Raw genomic sequence first — 21,396 nt, forward strand, 5'->3', positions numbered from 1 at the left:
AATATGGATGACCATCCTTTCACCCTGAGTCTGTATTTGTCTTTTAAGTTAAGATGTGACTCTTGTATGCAACAAATGTCTGGCCTGAGTTTTTGTATCCAGTCAGCTAAGCTATGTCTCTTTAGAGGGCAGTTTAAGCCATTCACATTAATGGAGAGCATTGATAAGTTTGGTGAAATTTGGGGTATTGAGTTTTTTGAAAGTCCAGTGGGCATTTTTAATCCTTTTGCCATTGTGGAAGTTAAGAGTTTGATCAGAAGTTTCTGAGTGAGTTTACTTTTGTAGCAGAGGATTGGGTTGGTTATTATGGAGGATAGGTCTGAGAATATCCTGAAGAGCTGGTTTAGTTATGGCAAATTTCTTTAGCATATGTATGTCATTAAAGTATTTAATTTCTCCGTCGTAAATGAAACTCAGTTTAGCTGGGTACAAGATCCGGGGTTGAAAGTTATTTTGCTTGAGGAGATTAAACCTTGATGACCACCCTCTTCTGGCTTGAAAAGTTTCAGCAGAGAGATCTGCAGTCATTCCAATGCTCTTCCCTTTGAAGGTAATAGATTTCTTTCTCCTGGCAGCTTTGAGAATTTTCTCCTTCATATTAACTTTAGTGAAGTTAATTATGATATGCCTGGGGGATGTCTTATTGGGGTTGAGTCGTGCTGGGGTTCTGAAGCTATCTGCTATCTGAATTTCAGGTTCTCTAGGCATGTCTGGAAAATTCTCTTTCATAATTTCACGCAGAAGGGCCTCTGCGCCCAGTGAGGCCACTTCATCTGTTTCAGGAATTCCTATGAGACAGATATTTGCCTTCTTCGAGTTATCCCAGAGCTCTCTGAGTGAGTGACCCATTTTTGCTCTCCATTTCTCTTCCTCTTTGAGAGTTTGGGAGCGTTCAAAGGCTTTATCCTCGATGTTGGAGATCCTTTCTTCTGCTTGGTCCATTCTGTTGCTAAGGGATTCCACTGTATTTTTCATATCTTTGAGGGCTGCAAATTCTTGTTTCAGTCTGTCTAAGTCTTTCGTGGTTTTGTTTTTAAATTTGTTAAATTCTTGAGACAGCTTTTGAATTTCTCCACGAATTCCTAATTCCATTTTGTTAATCTTGTTTGCCATCCAAATTCTGAATTCGATTTCTGACATCTCAGCCAGTTGTTTGTGAATGGGATCTTCAATTACATCTGCCGTATCTTTCCTTGGGGGGGTTGATCTATTCTGGTTATTCATGTTACCAGAGTTTTTCCGCTGATTCCACCCCATGATTGTTTTACTCCCTTTGATTTTCCTCTGGTGTTTTGTCGAGGACCTGTACAGTGCTGTGGCCTGAGAAACTGGGGCCCTGTTTGGTATAGAGGGGCTAAGTGGTTCTGACTTGTTTTCAGCTGGTTTCTATGTGACCCTAGTGAAACAGTTACTCTGGGTTGAAGTCTCAGCTGTGGAGAAATACCAGCAATTAAGTCACCCCACCCACCACAGGCAACAAATGGAAAAGTAAAATCAAACCTTCCTACAACCACACACCCAGGGCACCCCCTGGATAGTCCCCAGGTGAGTGACTCAGTTCAAAAGGTCCAAGTCAATTGTCTCAGTCAGCAGCTGCCTCGGTGGGAGAGTTCAAGAGGTCCCTGGGAAATGGGTCGCAGGGTTCTGGTGACTGCTCTAAAATGGCTTGCTCCAGTGCTGCGTGGAGTCAGGAAGAGCCACCAGTAAATAGATCAGTCTGGGAAGAATGATGCCTCCTTCCCCACCTTGCAGCTCTATCACACCCAGTCTCTGCTAGCCCCACAGGGCTGTGACCCAGTCAGTTGTCTGCAGTAAGCAGATACTCCAGGGGTTTGCACCTGCCTAAGTCACAGGGTAGTCTGTGTCTGCTGAACTAGGCCGCTATTCTCTGTCTTTATCCAGTAGGGAGTGGTGTGGCCTGTCAACCTCGGGCACTTGATGGAGGCTGGAGGTGTTCACTCAGTTCCAGCCCCACCTTTAGTTTATGTTACTGGGTGAGGGAACAACCCTATGGGAGTTTGTTTCTGACCTTGCCAGATTCCTCTGCAGAGGAGAGGCTGATTTGAGTTCCCAGAACCTGTGTCTCAGGCCCTGTCTTTAGTCCTGCGGGTTTGTATTCGCAGCACAATCAGTTGTTGGCTGTAGCCTCTTGGCCTCCTTTGTCTATAGGCTGGTGATCCCCTAAGGGCCAGGTGCGTCTTAGGCTCAGTAGAGCGGTTCTCTGGATCAGCCCCACCCTAGGAGTTTCCTGGCTCTGCGGGTGTGTTTTCTAGTCCCCGTGTTCCACCCAGGTCGGTACTGTCTCAGGAAAACCCTTTACTCATGGGGCCTGTGTTTCAGTCCCAGGTCTGTTCCATGGTGGTTGCCATCTGAGAAGATGCTCGGCCTCATCTGGTTGCCCAGGAAGACAGGAGGAGAGGCTATGGGATATCTGGGGGTGGGCCTTGTTATTGCTAAAGATGGCTGTTGCTCTGTACCTCGGGGCACCACCGCTCCAGTGTAATTCCCTCTCAGCCGACCGTCGTCTTCTCGCTCCTTTGCTACAGAGTCAGCACTGGTCAGCTGCAGTCCAGGTCCTGTCTATACCTCTTGAGAGTTCAGCCAAGAATATGGACTCCTGAGGGGGCAGGTCTACAGATCACAGAGTGAGAATAGAAGGGGGTGTTAGGAGCTCAGGGTTACAGGTCGTAACACCAAGCTCATTGAGACCAAATGAACAAATAAACAGATACAAAGGTTACCAGGCACATGGGCCCATAGATACAGAGATAGATGGAAACACATAAACATACAAGCAATAGCCACGACAACAGCAATATAAGAACAACTGCAATAAAAATAGTGATAATCGTAAAATAATTGAAAGGAAAAAAAAGAGAAAAAAGTGGTGTTAGAAGGAATGTTAAGTGAGAAGAAGAAATTAAAATTAGAAGACATAGAAATAAAAAATATATCTATATAAAATGTAATAATAAAAAATTATCAAAATCTCCTCTAAGAAAATGGTGAGGAAAAATCAGACAAAAAGAAAACAACAGCAAAAAACAAAACAAAACAAAACAAACCCACGAAAACCAAAAAAACAAAACAAAAAAAAAAGGCACCAACTGCAAAAGTATTCTTGTGGTAGAAATATACCTGTACATGTCTATATGTCTGCTGTAGGGATCAATTTTCGTAGGAATATATTCATACTGCAAAATACTTTCTGGACACCAGGTGGCGCTGTGAGTGGTTTTCAGACTTATACCTGGTTTACAGTTTATACCGTTACCATGGTAACCACCTTACATGGCCGATCGCCATTTTGGAGTTTCTGTAAAAGTTTGTCGCCTAAGAATTGTGCAACCTCGGCTGTTCTCCTCCGGACAGCACTTGCGACCGACCCTCCCACTCAGTGCAGGTGTCCATGCTTCCTAAGTCCCTCCACTCTGCTCTCAGGTTCCCCCGCAAACTGGCGACTGCAATCGGCCATAAGGGGAGTGGTGCTGAGTTCGCGCGGTATCTCCTGTAGCTGGTTCCCGGGGCTTCAGCAGCCAAAGCCGGTCCGGGGCTTCAGTTGCTCCGCAGCCCCAGAAGCCAAAGCCGGGTCCTAGGCTTCAAGCCGTTCCTGTGGTTGGAGCGCTCGGGGGATTTATTCTGAGTTTTATGGTTCAGAGTTTTGGATGGGCGTCCGCCAGTTCGCTGCGCAGCCTGAACTGCCAGCCCCCTCCAACACCTGGGGGAAAGGTGCCCGCCCTTTTGGGTAGTTCAAAATGTCTGTTTGTTTCCCGGGCAGGATCCCTTCCCTTCAATTGTCCAACAGTTTGCCCAGCTCCCTGTGGTTTTGAGTGGCTCTCCTTTCGGATGCCTCCCTCAGTTCAGGATTAATTACTTGTCAATTGGATTTTGTCAGCATTTACAAGCTGCTGACCTCCATGGGGGAGGGGCCTGCTGGCCTGCACGGCCGAGCAGGGATGAATCTCTACAACAGAGTCTGTGATTTTTAAATTACCCCTCATATATAGCAAACCGCCAGTTCGCTGGGCGTCTCCAGCTATCTGTCCACTCCAATAATCCACACACAGGGAAGGTCCAGACTGCCTTTCCTCTCACCTGGTGGCTTGGGAGAGGTGGGCTACACGTCCGTCCTGTCCGCCATCATGCTCCACCTCTCACAGGCCATTCTCATCGTTCTCTAGGTTTCTCAAGCAGGAAGAGAGTTTTATGCTAAAGATCAAGGCTCAGTTTCCCCTACAACTTCTTACTTTTATTTAATTTTAATTAATGTATATTTAAATTTAGAAAGTCACATGTAATTAGTGGCTGCCAGGTTTGACAGTGAATCTCCAGAATGCAAAAGCCCTGCCAGGTGTATCTTGAGAGGTCACTGAGGCCAGTAACCAACAGGCCACATTTGCCTCAGATCTTGGTGTAGAGGATTCACAAATGCCAGCTGCCCCAGACATTCGCATTAAATGGCTGTCCCTTGGGAAAGAGGACACATCGGCCCAGAGGGTTTTGACTCCACAGGCTCTTCTGCAAGCTGGCCTGGGGCAGGCTGCAAACACTGGGTTCCACAGGCTCAGGCTTCCCTCACAGGCCCTGGCACTGTCCATTCACAATCATTCTGGAGAGTGTCACTGTCCACGTCACTCCTTCTTTTCCTTCCTTGCTCACCCACCCCAAGCCACAGCCATCCTCTCAAAGTTGCCCCTTCAGGAAAAGGCAAGATAACTTCTTCCAGGAGTAGAAATAGTCATTTGCCTGCTCCAAGTTGCCTCAGAACAGAGCTGAGAGGAAGCTTGGAGGTCATTTCTTAAACAACATCCCGCCCCATTCTATAGTTGAAAAACCAGGACCTGGAGAGGTGACTGGTATTGTCTTTGGCCTCTTTGCCCAGGGCACTGACCCACTGAGTCCACAGATGGGGCAGGAACACACGTGTGAGCAAGAGAAACAGGAACCATCTGGTCATGGTCAAGCATTCCTTCTGCCTCTTTATGTTCGCATGGTAATTTTTTTAAAATTGATGGTGAGTAAAGTTTGAATTTGGCAAAGAGAACAAAGCTCCAGTCATTTAACTGCCAACACATACATTTGGGTCGCTTTTGGTGAAAAACATTTCTGTCCCTCTTCTTACAGATTCTGTGATACAATTCTATTTTTAAACATTCCCTTGCACATAGATTAGGCTCAGCTTTCATAAATAAAAATTGCTTGCATGACACTGTTTATCCATTTGGGGGTAAGTAGTACTAACAATATTAACACTTTTCCAAGCCAAAAGTTCCCTTTCATGTCTAACTTCATTTTTTTCCCCTGTTGACTCAGCATGGTATGGAGAGAGCCTAGCCGAGCCAGATGGACAAGTCATTAGTAGGCCACAGTCTGCTAGGAATGTATAAGCTATATCTAGCAGACTTTGTTCAAGGTCCAGAGTCACATTTTCACCTATGACCATGTGGATCAGATCAGACTTGAAGTGAGAGCTGCTCTCCTGATTCCAAACAGTCTGCACAACAAACTGCTGGGCACCACTGAAATGTATCAGGGAACTAGTTACAATAAAAACACTTGAAATGAATCATCCCAAAGTTCTGGCAACAAGGAAACAGATGCAGTAAGGTGAGTAGTCTCAGTTCCCCATGGGTATTCTATCTCACTTGTAATGGCTCCATGTGAGTAGATGGCCCAATTTCTCTCTATAATTACAGCTAATAAATATCTTCAAGTGGATATTCATGGCAGAGTTTGGAATATTAACCTGTTATTATCAGAGTTATGTTGCTAGAGGTAAAGCCTGAATTGGAATATAAAAATACAGCCAAAGCCTCACTCAATTCAAAATGCAAAAGTAGCAAAAATTAATGCCTTTGGGACTGCTATCTGGCCAGCCTGATGAGAGTGACTAACTTGTTTCAATGTTTCTACTGCTTCCATTTTATCTCTTGGAAAGTTTTTTAATTATTAAAACACTACCCAAAAAGAAAGAAAATGGTAGTTGGAGTCAAAAGTATTGTATTGAAATACCAAACCTGCCACTTAATGACTGTGATAGATTGAGTTGCTTTTCAAAAATATTCACTCTTTCCCCACCACCTCCATGGGAGACTGTATTTCTCTGCCACTGATTTTGGCTTGGCTGTATGGAATGTTGATAGATATGCTGGCCAGGACCCAAAATGTGCATGTGCAGTGGGACTCTGCTCACACACCTATGTCCCCGCTGGTCCACTTGTCCAAGGAGGAAAACAAACATGGCACCAGACTCAGTCAGACCTAACCTGCAGTTTAGAGTCACCCAGCAATCCCCAGCCAGGATCAACCAACTCCCAGCTGGCCAAAAGACCCTAAGGGAGAATAATTGGTTTTTGTTTTATCTTTTGGGGTGGTTTGTAACACAATAATTGTTTACTGATACATTTGGTTTCAGTTAACATGGGGATTATGATATTAGCTTCATAGTGTGACTTAAATGATGCCACGCTGTTATAACTTTACCTATTTAAGACCAATAGTGCCCTATCCCTGCCTTGGCTTCTTCAACGTTATATGTGGGGACAGTTTAGCTAAACTGGGACCACATTTCCCAGAATTCCTTTCCCTGGTGGTCCTGGGTTAGCACTGACCACAAAAGAAATTTTGTGCAGGATCTGGAAGCCAGAAATAAAGTAGCAGACATTTTTTTATTATGCCCTGGAGGTCAGAGCAGGACATTAGGAACAGTGGGTGCTCATGCATGTTGTAATGTGCTGGCTGCCTTGTTCTGAGCCAAGTACTTATGCAACTGCATGGGGAGAGATGCCAGCTTCCCCTGGAAGTCACCCACCGCACGAAGGTCGGAGGCCGTGAGATGGATGTAGATTCCACTTTGTGTTTTCTCTCATTCACCCCAAGCTTTCCTTTCCAACCACCAGTTTGGCTGGCTGATAGCTACTGTAGGCTGAATATCAGATGCAGAGATAACAGGCTTCCCTTAATGCCTCCCAAAGCTCCCACACCATACAGTCTAATCCTTAAAACAAATCCTTCATCCTCTATCTCTTATGGTTCTTCTGCTTCTCTGGATCAAACCCTATGACATTATGGCTGAGTTCACTGTTGTCTTAATCTGTAAATCGAGGCAAGTTCCCTCAGAATATTGTTTTGGGTCATTTCTTAAGGAGCAAGAGATATGCAAGATTAAGCTATCATTTATGGACCTCTTACTGTGTGCAAAAACTATGCTTTACACACACTATCTCATTTAATGCCATTGCACACTCCCACATCCCTCATCCAGTCTGCTTTACTTTTACCATCATCAGTTGGTAGTTCAGAGACTAGCTACAGTAATGCTCCAAGTCCTCAATGTCATTCTGGGATTGTACACTGGGATCCAATGCCTCTGGGGTGACCCCAGATGGCCTGTTGTGTCTTCATGCAAATAGCCTGGCACACAGTTAATACCCATTAGGTTTTTTTCCCCTCTTCCTTGTCAACTTTGGCATTAATCTTTGTCCAAAGGTAGAAACTTTGATCCTATCCAAACACTCAACCCCTCTCTAGGTGTGAAGTTTGGCCCCAAGTCTTTGCCTAATGACCAATGCTGCTACCATGGCCAGGTCTCAGATGGCAACTTCCTCAGAACCAAGTGTTGACCCTGCTGGACTGAAGCAACATTAGTAGCTCTGTGTACTTATTGTGATCTCCACCCCTTCTACTGGGCATTTGACCCTTTGGGGGAGGCGCTTCATATACCAAACCAAATACCCCCTGCTTGTCAGATCAGGACTGAGATGGCTGCCTTCCTTGGAGACAGTGTGCTGGGCCCACCTGTGCCTCTGTAATCTGCACTGCTGTCAGGTTAGTTTTCCCAGCATTTGTCCTATCTCAGGAAGCAGGTATTGTGAAAAGGTCCTCCAGATCATACAAAGATTACAGTTATTGGGGATTCTCATCAAAATATTCAAGTGGATTTGACTGGTTTTCCAGATTCAACAACTATGGTAATTCTGTACTCTATTAAGTTGGCAAAGTTGTAACTTTTTTTCTAGAATTCTCTTCCCTATATGGCTCTCAGTTACAGTTGACTAAAAATGAGAAATTTGTGCAAGGTTTGGAAGGCCAGAGAGGAGGCAGCACCTGTGACTCTGAAGAGTCCTGCAGTTCAAGGTGGCAAGAAATCAATGTGGAGATGCTAGGTTACTCTGTCCTTCCTTTCCTGTAGCAGATCCAGCTTCTTCCTGACTGCCAGCTCTGCTGACCAACAGCAACCCCAATCCACTACCAAACCTTTGCAAAGCCACAGAGGTTATGGCAACACCGAAGCAATGACCTTTCCAGACTTCTTTCCCGTCCCCTCCGTGCTTCCCACTCAAGCGGCTGGATGTGCCTAACTTCAGGTTTCCCTTGTTTCAAACTTGTTCACCTGCACCAGGGCTTGAGGAAGACAGGCTAATCACTCACTAATATTCATTCAGATATCCAAGAACTGTGTTTTCTTCTGATTTCTAGGTATCTTCTGCAAGCGCATTTCTGCATGTAGAGAAAGTGAAGAATCTTTCACCCCACCCCTCACTCCCATTTTAAGCCTTTTGTGGAGCTAGGAGATAGCATTTTTAACTGTGGTTTCTTTTTTATATGTCCTTTGTTTTAAACCTTCAACAAGGAATAATTTGTAAAATGGTTCCCCAGTCAAATATGTAATCATGAGCAATTTGCTTGGTAGGAAGCAGTGAATGGCAGGCATCCTCCAATGAAGTTAAAGAAATACTAATCACACCTTGCAGAAGCCAATTGCTTTTGTTAGGTATGTAATTAGCACCCAGAGTGTGTGCTGGAAAATGTGACTGTCCCTTTAAATAAGGGAAACAGCCCAAAGAACACGCAGATTAGGGATCTCCCACTGTGGACATTAGGCCAGCCCTGGCTCTCCAGGTAATTAAGGCTGACTGCATGCCTGGATGCAGTGTGTGGCCAACTGAGCCCCAGCTCTTTGTTCCATATGCAAAGCAGGTTTGTGTGACCATTTAAAACTAGTTTTTACTTTGTGCTTATGAACTTTCTGCTTTTCTAGCCCAGTGATTCTCAGCCTTGGTTGCACATTAGAATCACCAGGGAACCTTTTTATAAATCGTGATCCCAAGCTGCACCCAATTAAATCAGACTCTAGGGCAGTGTTTTCAACATTTTTATTTCATGGCACACTTCGACCTATAGTTAAACTTCTGCAACACACCTAAATTATGTTGATAAAAAGAGTAAAAAAATATATACATACTATGCTTTGAACTTCTTTTGAAAATAATTAATGATCTTTAAAAAATTTCACCAACATGTAAGATCCTCACATGGCACTAAAACACTGCTTGCGGGCCAAGTTTGAAAATTAGTGATTCTCAAACTTTAGCTGCATCAGAATCAGCTAGACTTGTCAAAATGCCCCTAGATTCAGTAAGGGGGGCAATAGGGTGTCTAAAACTTTGCATTTCTATTATTTATTCTAAGAATACTATTAATACTTGCTATGATTTGCTTATGGTTTGTCCTTGTATCAACTCATGTTGAGGTTTGTCCCTCAAGGTGACAGTGTTAAAGAGGCAGTGAAACCTTTAAGAAGAAAGCATTTGGGTCAGGAGGGATCTGTCCTCATGAAAGGGGTAGTGCCATCTCAGAAAGTGAATTCTCCCTCTCTCTGGACTGGACCAGTTGCCATGAGAGTTGGGTGTTACAAAACAGGGCAGAGGCTGTTTAGTATCTTTGTATACACCTGCCTTCCCTTCCACTTCTCCACCATGCTGGCACAGTGCAAGACCCTCTCCAGAAGCCCACTAGATGCTGCTGCCCACTCTTGAACTTGCCAGGCTGCAGAATCATGAGCCAAACAAACCTTTCACCATTTATAAACTAACCAGTCTCGGATATGGTTTTAGCACCATACCATGGATTAAGATGATGCTTAATGAATTCCTTTTGGAGTTAGAATAGTCTTTACTGCACATGACTGGCATTGTGCTAAATGCTTTCCAGGCAATGGCTTATTTAATGATTTTCACAAAGCCATTTCATTCTCATCTTCAGGTCTCAGGAAAAGTGCCAGATCTCAGATTCCTATTTCCTCTTTAAAAAATCATCTGATCTAGTTACTCTCTCACATTTCCTGGTTTGTTTCTTTGGGGAAGTCTAACCACAGTCTTAACATTATTTCCTGTCTCTTCCAATTGCATGTAAGGTCCAAGGCAGAAACTCTTGTCTTCTTCACCCAATGCCCAGCACAGCTACTCCCCAAGCACTTGCTGGATGAGGCACTACTATGGTCTACATTTCACAAACCAGGACATAAAAACTAACTTATAGTGAGATACTATGATTCAGACTGGGCTCTGAGCAGAACTGGGCTCTCAAACCACTCCCCGGATTGATCATTAGCCTCAAATAAAGTACCAGCCTTTATTTCTGGCAATAACTAAATTACTCATCCAAAAATGTCAACTTTCTTTGCCTTACTACCACTTGACTCAGCTATTTTTTCCCTCAAATAAGAACAAAAAACCCAGAGCCCAAATGAGAGAAACAGTGGAAATTTCCTTATTTAAAAACTCAACTGCCCACACAAGAAATCCATTTACAATGCCCCCAAACAGGTTAAGACACATTTCTACCTCATATAAAATCATTTTAATAAAAACCTTTAATTAAAAGTGTTGATAATTAGGGAAAAATTACATGAAAAAAATGGATTTTGATTGTCTGATTTTATTTACCATGACAATACAATTTATTCTAGTAATAAATTATTATGTACAGTTATCAGAAATGTTGGGTGCTTCTTCGAAGAAAAATGTTTCTGAATGTGACACAGGAAAAAGACTCCCACTTCAAGTCCAGTGGATCCTTGGCTTTGTGCAAGAAAGAATTTAGGAGCAAGTCAACAGTATAAAGTGAAAGTGAGATTTATTAGAAACTATACAGGGTGTCCCAAAGGTCACCGTAAGTAGGAAAAATTAACAAACTCATATTTTATATTCCATTTTTAGTATTTCTTGTATTTACATATCAACATGTAGAGAAATATTTTATAAAATTTTGTAATGAATATTTTATAAATAAAGGTATGTTTAGCTACAATTTCCCCCTTTCCCTCTATGTATATATTGTATGTATGTATGGCAACCTTTAGGACATTAGGCAGTCTATTCTACAGACAGAGCAAAGGCAAGTTCTCCCAGCAGAGAGAATCAGCCCCGTGGTAGAAACTCAGAAAGTCTACTCCACAGACAAGAGTAGATAGCTTTCCCTGCAGAAAACTGGCCCCTGGTTCCTGTAGTCTACTTAAGCAACAGACTAAACAAGGGGAGGAATAATCATAGAGGGATGGTGTTTTTCCACCATCTTGGTTTTAACTGGTTGGAACTTGCCCTGCCCCCTCCCAACCTATTTTGATCAGGGCAATTTGAAACTTTGAGACTTCCCAACTCAATTAGGTAATGCCGCAGTAATGCTCAAAGGCAGTACCTGCCAGTTCCCTGTCTCAAACGTGTATACTGAAGTATATGCAGAATCTGTTTCAATAGTTGACCTCATAATTTTCAGAAAACTCGAAAGCATGGTAACATCAAGTTACTGAAGAAGAATGGAGTGTCTTTCTCTATCTTTCTCTATAATTCATGATTTAGTTTGTGCTTATAAATTTTTCTTTTTTTTTTTTTTTTTTTTGTAGAGACAGAGTCTCACTTTATGGCCCTCAGTAGAGTGCCGTGGCATCTCACAGCTCACAGCAACCTCCAACTCCTGGGCTTAAGCAATTCTCTTGCTTCAGCCTCCCGAGTAGCTGGGACTACAGGCGCCTGCCACAACGCCCGGCTATTTTTTTTTGTTGTTGTTGTTGCAGTTCAGCCGGGGCCGGGTTTGAAACTGCCACCCTGGGTATATGGGGCCGGCGCCTTACCGACTGAGCCACAGGCGCTGCCCTGTACTTATAAATTTTTCAATTGCCATTTCTGTTCCCCTAAATTACCAAGCCTGAAATCAGAGAATTGACAGCTAAGAAATCCCTGATCCAGTCTCCTAATTGTAGAGATGAAGAATCTACTGGTCTTGCCAAAGACTACAAAGCTAATTCAAGGCCATCTGGATTACTAATTAGTTCTTAAGAGGTGCCCCAGAAATGTCCTGGGATAAATAAGACATACAGAACTTTAGTCATATCTGAAAGACTCTGTTTTACTTTCTGCTTAACCTAGGATTAAATCCTGATGTGTTCTTTTATATTTCACAAACTTAGTGACTCAATTGCTTTAAAAAAAAAAAATCATTCCCATTTCTGCAGCATTATCACCAATCACTTTGTGCTTCTTTTCTCCTGGGATGCTTGAACTTTGCCAAATTTTCTTCCTGTTCTTTTAGCTCACAGCAGACCTACATCAAAAATGTCTGTCCTTGTTTCAAATTTATCATCAGCAGAGAAAGTTAACACATTAGGATATCTAGAAAACTAAACACAAGCATGGGAGAGTTAATTTCTCTCTACAGCTTATGCCCACCATAATCAGCAAGTGCCATGCTCTGTTCTTCTGAGTAGTCACTTTGCTTTTGCAAAGCAGTTGTGAACTACTTCTGGGGTATCAGTGACTCAAATAGCAATAAGATATCTCATCACATCAACAACATGCCATATAATGTATTCCACACTTTTTGTATTCAGTTTTTGGTGACTTAATACATCTCAGCCTCATAGCTGCACAAGTCATCTTGCTGGCAGGTAAAAAAGGCCATTCTTTCCAATTTAAAGCTCCAATGAGAGTGTGCTGCACCTTTACCAATCAGTAAGAGAACACTCATATTCTAGCAAGCTTACTTTTCTCCCTAATTGCATTCCCAAAACAACCTGCCAAAACATCAGGGAATTAAAAAAATTTTATACATACACAGCAAAGTTGCATATAAAGGGAATTTTCAAATTTCCACGTAAATGAGTCTAATTTCTTGCTACTCTTAGCACTGTAGCAAAGGAAGACTGATGGCTTATGTTTATGTTTCCCTCTCTTCAGGGCAACATTTCTCTGCAAGAATGCATGCGTGGTTTGGCTGCACATTATAGAGGCTTGTTATGCCCATGTGTCCTCACAGGCGTAATAATTCAGAACAGGCCTCCCATTTTCAAGCTCATTCTCTGTTGTAGATGTTTTATCTTTTAGGAATAGTGACAGGATATTGTGATATGCTGAAAGCACTGGTACCAGCCTGCCATAAAGATTTCACATTAACCCTGTCTGGTATGCAATTTCAATTAGCCTTACCAAACAAACACAAAATCAGTATTTCACTTACTAAGTTGGCAAATTTTGCTTCTCTCTTTCCATTACCAATTTTATTTCCTTCACCTGCTTTGCTTTTTATCTTACCTTCTAAGGAAGATACAGAATATAAGGAAACTCCATATTCTTTGATCCTTTCACTCTGAAATTCTCCTTTCCTATTCACTAACTTTAGGCTCTGGCAAAACTGTGACCTCACTGTATTCTCTCTTTAATATCGTGACCAACTTCTGTGCACTAAAGTGTAACAGAAAAGGGACACTGAACAGAGCATGAACATTCTGGTAATAGCAAGACAGAGGATACCACCTTGGAACTGGAAGGGTGGTAGAGAAAAAACAACTAATTTCAAATTTAGAACAGCAAAGCTGATGTCAAATTTCAAAGGACTAATTTTTTTTTTTTTTTTTGTGGTTTTTGGCGGGGCTGGGTTTGAACCCACCACCTACGGCATTTGGAACCGGCGCCCTACTCCTTGAGCCACAGGTGCCGCCCTCAAAGGACTAATTTTAATCATCTTAATAACTAAGTCAAAAATACAATCTCTCTTTTCATTAAGAAATCCTAATGACTGAGGTAGTTGCTATTGTGATCAAATATTAATTACGTTCGAGATATAAAAATGATGAAATTGAGGGAAAGAAAGCACTGATTTGAAATTATTATCCTTTAAATACAGATGGATAATTAAGAACATTTCCAATTCAAAGTTATAAGAATGAAATCCAAGTATGGCATGTCATGGACTCACTTCTTAAAAGATAAATTGAGCAGCTGATGGGAAGAATCCTCACTCTTAACAGCAAACCACAAAATGATGGTCTCAGCGAAGAAGCTGTAAATGTGTATTTGATGTTTCCACCTTGCTTCATTCCCAACTGTTCAAAATTTGGATTTCTGAAGGCTTCGTTAGCATTTAACTAATTCTTTGTTGGCTGAAGGGGCTGGGATTGTTTCTCCACACACAAACTGATCCTAAGAGCGAGAAACAACATTAATCACTGAGTTTCCATGTCATGAACGCACTAACATTAAACTTTCATTTTGTTACAGAATTATCCAGCTGTTAATTTAGTCTTTCCATTGCTATTATCACTTCATCCTTGTTCAAAAAGACAATGTTAGCATCAGAATTAGAAACCTAAAAGTATATTGTTTTTTAGTCCTGAATTCATTATTTAATATAAAGCACCTTATCTATGAATGAACATGTCCATCTTTACTACAGAGCAACCACTTCTCAAAACCACATAAAGACATGTTACATCTTTTAAGTTTCTGTACTAATTATCACTCACACTAAAACTCTTCCACTTCAATATCTGGTCATTTAAATACCTGTCTTCTTCAAAGTAATTACTTTCTCCAACTAAAAGGGACAGTTCTTCATGTGTTTCCCAATACAGATATTCTGCTATGTTCGTAAATGAAGTTCAATCTTTTGACAATTTATCCTGGTTTAGGTCAGTTACTGTAAGAAATCTCTTGTCTCCCTAGTAATCCGTCATCTCCTCAAATCTAATCCCTGAAAGATCAATCCATATTTTGTCCCTGTCACTCTGTCGTCCAACAGTTGGAACCCTTCTCCTGTGCTCTTTGGAATTCACCACCCATTGTCAGCACAATGCCTCATCTTCTCAACCTCTTCTTTGAAATGTCTCTTTGCCTCCAAGGAACACTGGCTAATGTCTGGAAACATTTTGGGGTTTCCGCAACTAGGGTGTGCTATTGGCATCTCATGGGTAAATGTCAGGGATCCTGCTAAACATCCTACAGTACACAGGATAGCCCTGCATGACAAGTACTAAGCACAGACTGTCAATAGTGTTGAGGTTGTGACAAAGCCATTCTAAGAACACTGTTTTCCCAATATTCTGCTCAGTGGTGGCTCTGTGTTTTCAGAGCCCTAGCTCCACAGGCCTTAAAAGTGGGGTTGGCTGCTCCTTTTTGTCTCTATTCTCCTTCCTGTTTAATACCCACAACTTTGAATCTTATGTCATGAGATTACAGCATTACTATTCCTCTCTGTTGTTGTCATCTACCCACCTGGATCCCATATTCCAGACCCCCTGGACCTCTTGGGTATTCATCCTATCACCTTTTCACTGCCCCTTAATCCCTTTATCTAGTTCAAATTCCACGCTCAATTATCATAACTACTCTTATTCCTGCCTATTCACTTGGCAAAACCACAACCCTGGTTAAATCTGTCAGTGTCTACATTCACTCATGGAGCTGAATGTCTACCATCTGAAATTCTCTCTCAACCTCTATCACCATCGGTTACTGTCCCATGTTTCTGGCTCCCTTTGCAGCAAACTCCTTGAAAGTGAGGCCTATAGTTACTGCCTCCTATTCTTCTCTATTATCTCCAACCAGCTTTCCACCTATCAGATTTCTCCTATCAAGCTCTGTCCCTATTATGCAATAGAAACTATTCTCATCACCATTACAAGTTAACTCTGTATTGCTAAAACCAATGGCTAATTTTTGATTTCTTTCTACAGTGTCCTCTGACAAGGATCATCAATTCCTTCACTTTTTCTCATCTGGCTTTCAGGCTATGGCTCTGTTGATTTTTCTCCTTCCTCAGGTGTTGCTCCTTTTCAGTAAGCTTAGATGACTTCTTTCCCTCCCTCACCTTTTAATGTTGGAGTGCCCGGAGGCTTGGTCCTTTCTTCAGTCCATCTCTTATCTACATTCACAGTCATGGTGATCTCATTCGATCTCATAGCTCTATCTATTACTGTTAACTCTCAAATTTACATTGCCAGCCAATCTCTCTTCTGAACTCCAGACATGCATAAAATATTCCCTTCTCAACAGCTCCACTTACATGACAAAGAAGCCTCTCAAACTCAGTATGTCCAACTTCCACCCCTATATGTATAGTCACCTTCCCCTCAGTTGGTAACTCCATCCTTCTAGTTATTAAGGTCACAAATGTTGAAATCATCCTTGACTCCTCTTATGCCCTATATCCAAAGCCTAAGAAAATCTTTATTATTCAGTGTAGCCAGAATCCAACCATTTTTCACTTACCTCCAGTGCTACAGCCCGGTCCCAGCCACCCATCTCCTGCTTTGATTAGTGTTAATAGCCTCCTAACTAGTTTTCCTTTGCTTTGCTTCCTTTGCATTCATCCTATCTACCTTTTGCTTTCTACCTTTCTTTCTACCTTTGCTTTCTCACTGTCTACTCACAACAAAGCAGCAAGAATTGTTCTTTTAAAATTTAAGTTTGATCACAGCACTCTGTTTAAAAACCCTCCAATAGTTCCCTATACCATTCACAGCAAAAACTCAAATCCTTAAAGTCCACTAATAGCATCTTGGAATACTCTCACTTGCATTTACTTTGCTTTAGTCATAATGGTCTCCTTTTTGTTCCTTGACAAAACTAGGCATGTTCCTCCCTCAGGACTTCTTCACTGAATGTTCCCTTTGTAATGTCTCTTCCTTCTCATATGTATCTGGCCTACTCCTTCACCTCCTACAAATCTTCACTTAAATAAGGCCTTTTCTCAATAAGGCCTGTTGGTATCACCCTATTTAAAACTGCAACTTCCTCCCAGACCAGAACCTTACCCTGTTCACTTTTTTCTCCAGAGCACATTTTAACAAAAGAATGAATCATTACATTTCTAAATTATACTCTAAATTTTAGTCTGCTTCTTTCATGAGGTTCTGTGTCTCATCCTCAATTTCCATATTCTCTATTTTGGAGTTCATGTTTAAGAGTGTTAAGCTTCTTACTTAAGACTCCATTCAAAGTACTAACCAAAACTTTGGGCAGGGGTAGGCAGTAATCACATGTACTGTTTTTCTACTGTTGATAGTCTTATGTTAAAGATAACAGGACAACTAAAGAGGAAAATGAAATTGTAAAATTGCAACTAGGTATCTTATAAACAGTACAATGCAGGGTTCTGTGTATAAATACAGACAAAAGGTACTACTATAGGCTTGGCGCCTGTAAATTTGCATCAGCCTAGGGCATCAGCCACATAATACCAAGGCTGGCAGATTCCAACCCAACCTGGGCCTGCCAAACGACAACTGCAACAACAACAAAAATAACCAGGTGTTGTAGTCCCAGCTACCTGGGAGGCTGAGACTAGAGAATCCTTTAAGCACAAGAGTTTGAGGTTACTGTGAGCTGTGATGCCACTGCCCTCTGAGGATGACACAGTGAGACTCTGTCTCAAAAAAACAGGTACTATTATATAATTGTTCCCTTCAAAATAAACGTAGAAGCTCTGGACAATTTTAATTATATATGCACTAGTACAGGAATAAATGTTAAAATTATCTTTATAGTTAATTTTCTTAGATTTAGTAAGTAATAATTTTCATAAAAGAGCCTTTAAAATTATTCTCTCCAAAGCTAAAATAATTTGAACTTTTACAATTTTAATTTAATACACAGTTATTTGTCAGTAGTTTTGTACTTTATCTGGCACACTGTTATGAAACATTCTCCTGCACTGACCACTGACAGGCTACTCTAGGTCATTGCTATTGCTTCACAACCCCTTTTCCCTCTTTTAAATGACATCTCTTACTTTGTCATAAATCACTTTTATAATGAGAGAGCAGCTAGGACACGTCGCCACGTCTTCCCCATTCTCCAAATCTTCCTATAACGAAATCAAACACCGTATGGTCAGCATAGTCTCCTCTTTGCCATTTCTTCCCCCCTAAACCTACGCCCAAGTCTCCTGATGGCTTGCCTCCCTCCTGAGTGGATGAGAGAACAAAAAGGGCCTTCCGCGAGAAACGCCGCACCCAATTTTCCCCTAGAAGCGTCACTTAGGGGAAACACCCAAGAAGGATGAGTGAGGTTCGGTCGCCTCAAAACCCCTGGGAAACAAAAACACATCCTCTACACCAAAGTAGCCTAGGAAGCGACCCTATGGGCGGGGATGGAGGGGGATCCAGCAGGGAGACCGATGCTCCCCACTCGCTCCCCGGCCTAAGTGTAAGCCAAAACTATGTGTACTAGGAGCTCGAGTTATTAATTTGGTAGGGTTCGGGGGAGGAGGATTCAGAAACAAGAACGAGGGTGCGCATGACGCAGCTCTGCAAGGGTGATCGAACCATGCAAGGAACATCCGGCGAATTGAAAACGCGCCTGCTGGGTGAGTCGCCGGGCGGGGCGCTAAAGTTACCTTGGTGATGGAGAAGTTGTCCCCACACGGACAAGGATAGAAATAAGTCTCCGTGCCCTCGTCATATTGGAAGTCTTCGATCTCCACCTCGTCGTGAAACACCGCCATGGTCACCAGCAGCCAGCGAAGGGCTATACCGCCCAACGCTTCCTCAGTTGGTTTAACTTGGTTGAGTGCCGGCTTGGCCTGCGTAGTTCCCCCACGCCGCTTCAAGAACTGTCGTTTCCGGCGCATAGGCAGTGACGCAATGTCGACTGTGGTGGCCAAATGGGTGACCGACAGCGGTACCAAGGAGATGGCGGTGCTAGGGGTGGAGACACTGAAAAGACGGCGTTTCCTGTTCGGCAGCGCTCTGTACTGCTCCTCCCATTGGATACCAGCGTCCAATAGAATGTGGGGTTCGCTCGCGCTGCTGTTACGTCATGTTGGGAACGCGGAGGCTCCTGTGCGCGGCGGTGGAACTTGGCCCGGGTCTGCGAGCCGGATACTTGTGGCTGCAGAGAAAAACCTCACTGTAGGCTTGGGCCTTAGACAGCCCTTAAACAATCCGCCGGAAGTTGTAGCTGGCGTTAGGTAGCATCCACCTGATGCTAGGGAAAGGTGGGGCGCCGCTTTGCTTGGTGTCAGGAGGCGTCCGGTGACGGACGAACAGTTCTGTGGAATTTCGCTTCACGGAGTGACCTTGAGTTCAGGGTGACCCTCAGCTTGTATTGTTCCTGGTTGCAGGTACATGCCCATCTTTTCCTCATTCCAGACATGTTCAAATACCTTAAATTGTGTTGCTGAAAGGGCTAAGCCCTGGAAGGCATATAACATTATTAACTGCAATGATTAGTAGTAACAGTGATTACATTACCTTTTTTTTATTGGAGATTTGTTATGCGCCAGGTATTGCGCTAAGTATAATTCTTCCATCAACTCTGAGGGCTTAGATGTTATTCCATTTTATTATTCTTCAACTGAGGTACAAAGAGTTGAACATCTTAACTAAGATAACACACCAGGGAAATCATTGAAGAGCTTGTCTTTGTCCAAAGCCCCAAATTACTTAATGTGTGTAAATCTCAGCTGCTTCTTTTTAATAGTAACGGTGTTAGTGTGCAGGGTTATCAGCGTGAAGTCTTGAAATGAAAATAAAAATGGTTTGTCTTGGTAGAACGAGATTGCACCCATATTGCTTTTTTACTAGGCATATTCCTATCTTGGAAGAGAAGGAATGCATTGTAGTGCGAGAAAGAAAGCACTGTTGAAAAAGATCTTTGCTCGAAATTCTAGTTACTGATTCGCGTTGGCTGGGTATTTACATTCTGTGATCCTTTATTTCTCTTCTAAGTAAGAAAGTGTTGTACTAGAGATTATTATAATAGCCCTTTTAGATCTAACATTCTATTTTTGCATGGAAATTATGAGTTCTACTTGGTTCAGCAATTATATATATGACGTTTAGTTAACATTTACATAGTATATAAACAGACTACATCCCTGTGCTTATGTACACACAGCTCAATTGTTTGTGTGAAGTTACCAGTTTTGTGTGCACTGAGTTGAAGCTCCACCTAGTTTAGCCCTTTTTTAAAGCTTGAAAACTTATACCATGGAACACTACTATTGAGCCCATTAAAAAGATGGAAATTTTGCATCTTTTATAACAACCTGAATGGATTTGGAGAATGTTCTCCTAAGTAAAGTATTGCAAAGTTGGAAAAACAAGCATCACATTACTCAATACCAATTTGAAACTAGGAGATTAACAATCACATGAGAAAAAAAATCTCAAACTCAAGAAGGGGGAAGGAGGGGAGGAAGTTCAGGAGCTTCCCATCCAGTGGGTACAGTACATGGATATATGGCACCTTCCCTGGGTGTAGGACACAGCTGCAACTCTGATTTTTATCTGTCATGTATAAATTATATAACCTAATAGTTTGTATCCTCATATTTATCTGAAATAAATTTAAAAAAGCATGAAAATCTAAAGGCAGAAGTTTTGGGGAGAAAATCCAGAAGTTGCATTAAAGGAATTTATAGAAGATTATTTCAAAGGCCTCAAAAACACTTCATTTTTCATAATTGGAGATTTGCCCAGCAGTTAGGAAACATTTGTTAAAGTTGGTGAAGATTAACTGTGATGACTATCTGAGCAATGGAGAAATCCCAGCAAGCCCACACAGTGCAGTGACTGCTCCCTGAACCTTGGCAGATACAAATACTTCTCTTGAAGAAAGAAGGAAAAGGCAGATTCTCCAGTGTCTGTTGTGCAGTCCCAATGATCATTTTGAGGTTGGGAACTGGCTTTAGTTCTTCACTGCTTCTGAGTGTAAGTACCTACAAATTTAACATGACTCTTTTTTATGTACAGAAATGGGTACAGTCACGTTTGGCTCATGAAAGTATAAATTGGTAGATCTTTCAGAAAGCAATTTGGATCTGTCAAAAACAGTTTGCTGGGGAATCTTAAGATCTGAAATTAGTAGCCCCAAAAGTTACAAGGATAGTTGGGTAGTTTCTTTTTGTAATTCTCCAACTTGAAAATATGCTACTTAAAATGGAAAAAAAAGTAATGAACCTTTAATAATAGTTCACACCATGTGCCAGCCACCGTACCGAACCCTTTAGAAGCATTATGTCATTAAAACAGCCCACTGAGGTATAAATATCATTAAACCCCATTCTTTTTAATTTTTATTCTTTTTTTTGAGACAGGATCTCATTTTGTCTCAAACTTGTCCCTGTAACCTCAAACTCCTGGGCTCAAGTGAGCCTTCTGCCGCAGCCTCCTAACTATCTAGGACTACAGGCATGTGCCATCATGCTCAGCTAATTTTTCTAATTTTGGTGGAGACAGGATCAGGCTGGTCTCAAACTCCCGAGCTCAAGCAGTCCTCCTGCCTTGGCCTAGAGGGCTAGGAATACAGGTGTGAGACTTGGCCCCTGCCAATTTTTTAT

The 21,396-nt window shown here is 42.1% G+C and overlaps 2 protein-coding genes across 12 annotated transcripts in view; one reads left to right on the forward strand and one right to left on the reverse strand.

The window, feature by feature from the left end:
- Positions 1-10,703: 10,703 nt before the first annotated feature.
- Positions 10,704-18,666, reverse strand: DPH3 (diphthamide biosynthesis 3). Of its 2 annotated transcripts, XM_053599462.1 has the most exons (3): positions 18,451-18,666; positions 17,845-17,919; positions 10,704-14,255 (listed from the first exon to the last, which is right to left on the reverse strand). In XM_053599462.1, exons 1-3 carry the CDS (start codon positions 18,556-18,558, stop codon positions 14,190-14,192), a joined length of 249 nt encoding a protein of 82 aa, XP_053455437.1. In that variant the 5' UTR covers positions 18,559-18,666; the 3' UTR covers positions 10,704-14,189. The 2 variants fall into 2 exon arrangements, with proteins under 2 accessions (XP_053455437.1, XP_053455438.1); XM_053599463.1 differs by lacking the exon at positions 17,845-17,919.
- Positions 18,667-18,876: 210 nt separating this feature from the next.
- OXNAD1 (oxidoreductase NAD binding domain containing 1) overlaps positions 18,877-21,396 on the forward strand; it is a 44,241-nt gene continuing 41,721 nt past the window's right edge. For 3 of the 10 annotated variants that reach the window (XM_053599456.1, XM_053599457.1, XM_053599458.1), the window contains exon 1: positions 18,878-19,176. Coding sequence is in view for 5 of the 10 variants with exons in the window: in XM_053599460.1 (XP_053455435.1) it covers positions 20,717-20,767 (51 nt within the window). In the remaining 5 variants the exon portion in view is untranslated. Of the gene's footprint in view, positions 19,177-20,413; positions 20,768-21,396 lie in introns of those variants that run through there. The other 7 variants (XM_053599460.1, XM_053599453.1, XM_053599454.1 and 4 more) reach the window with 7 other exon arrangements.

Source organism: Nycticebus coucang, chromosome 8 (genome assembly GCF_027406575.1).
Source record: "Nycticebus coucang isolate mNycCou1 chromosome 8, mNycCou1.pri, whole genome shotgun sequence".
Classification (NCBI taxonomy): domain Eukaryota; kingdom Metazoa; phylum Chordata; class Mammalia; order Primates; family Lorisidae; genus Nycticebus; species Nycticebus coucang.

Coding starts and splice junctions, on each gene's coding strand:
- DPH3 (XM_053599462.1), bottom strand. CDS start 18,558: ATGGCGGTGTTTCACGACGAGGTGGAGATCGAAGACTTCCAATATGAC. Junction 17,920..18,450: donor ACAACTTCTCCATCACCAAG/GTAACTTTAGCG, acceptor ATTTCGTTATAG/GAAGATTTGGAGAATGGGGA. Junction 14,256..17,844: donor TAAAAGTGATTTATGACAAA/GTAAGAGATGTC, acceptor TCTCGCTCTTAG/GATCAGTTTGTGTGTGGAGA.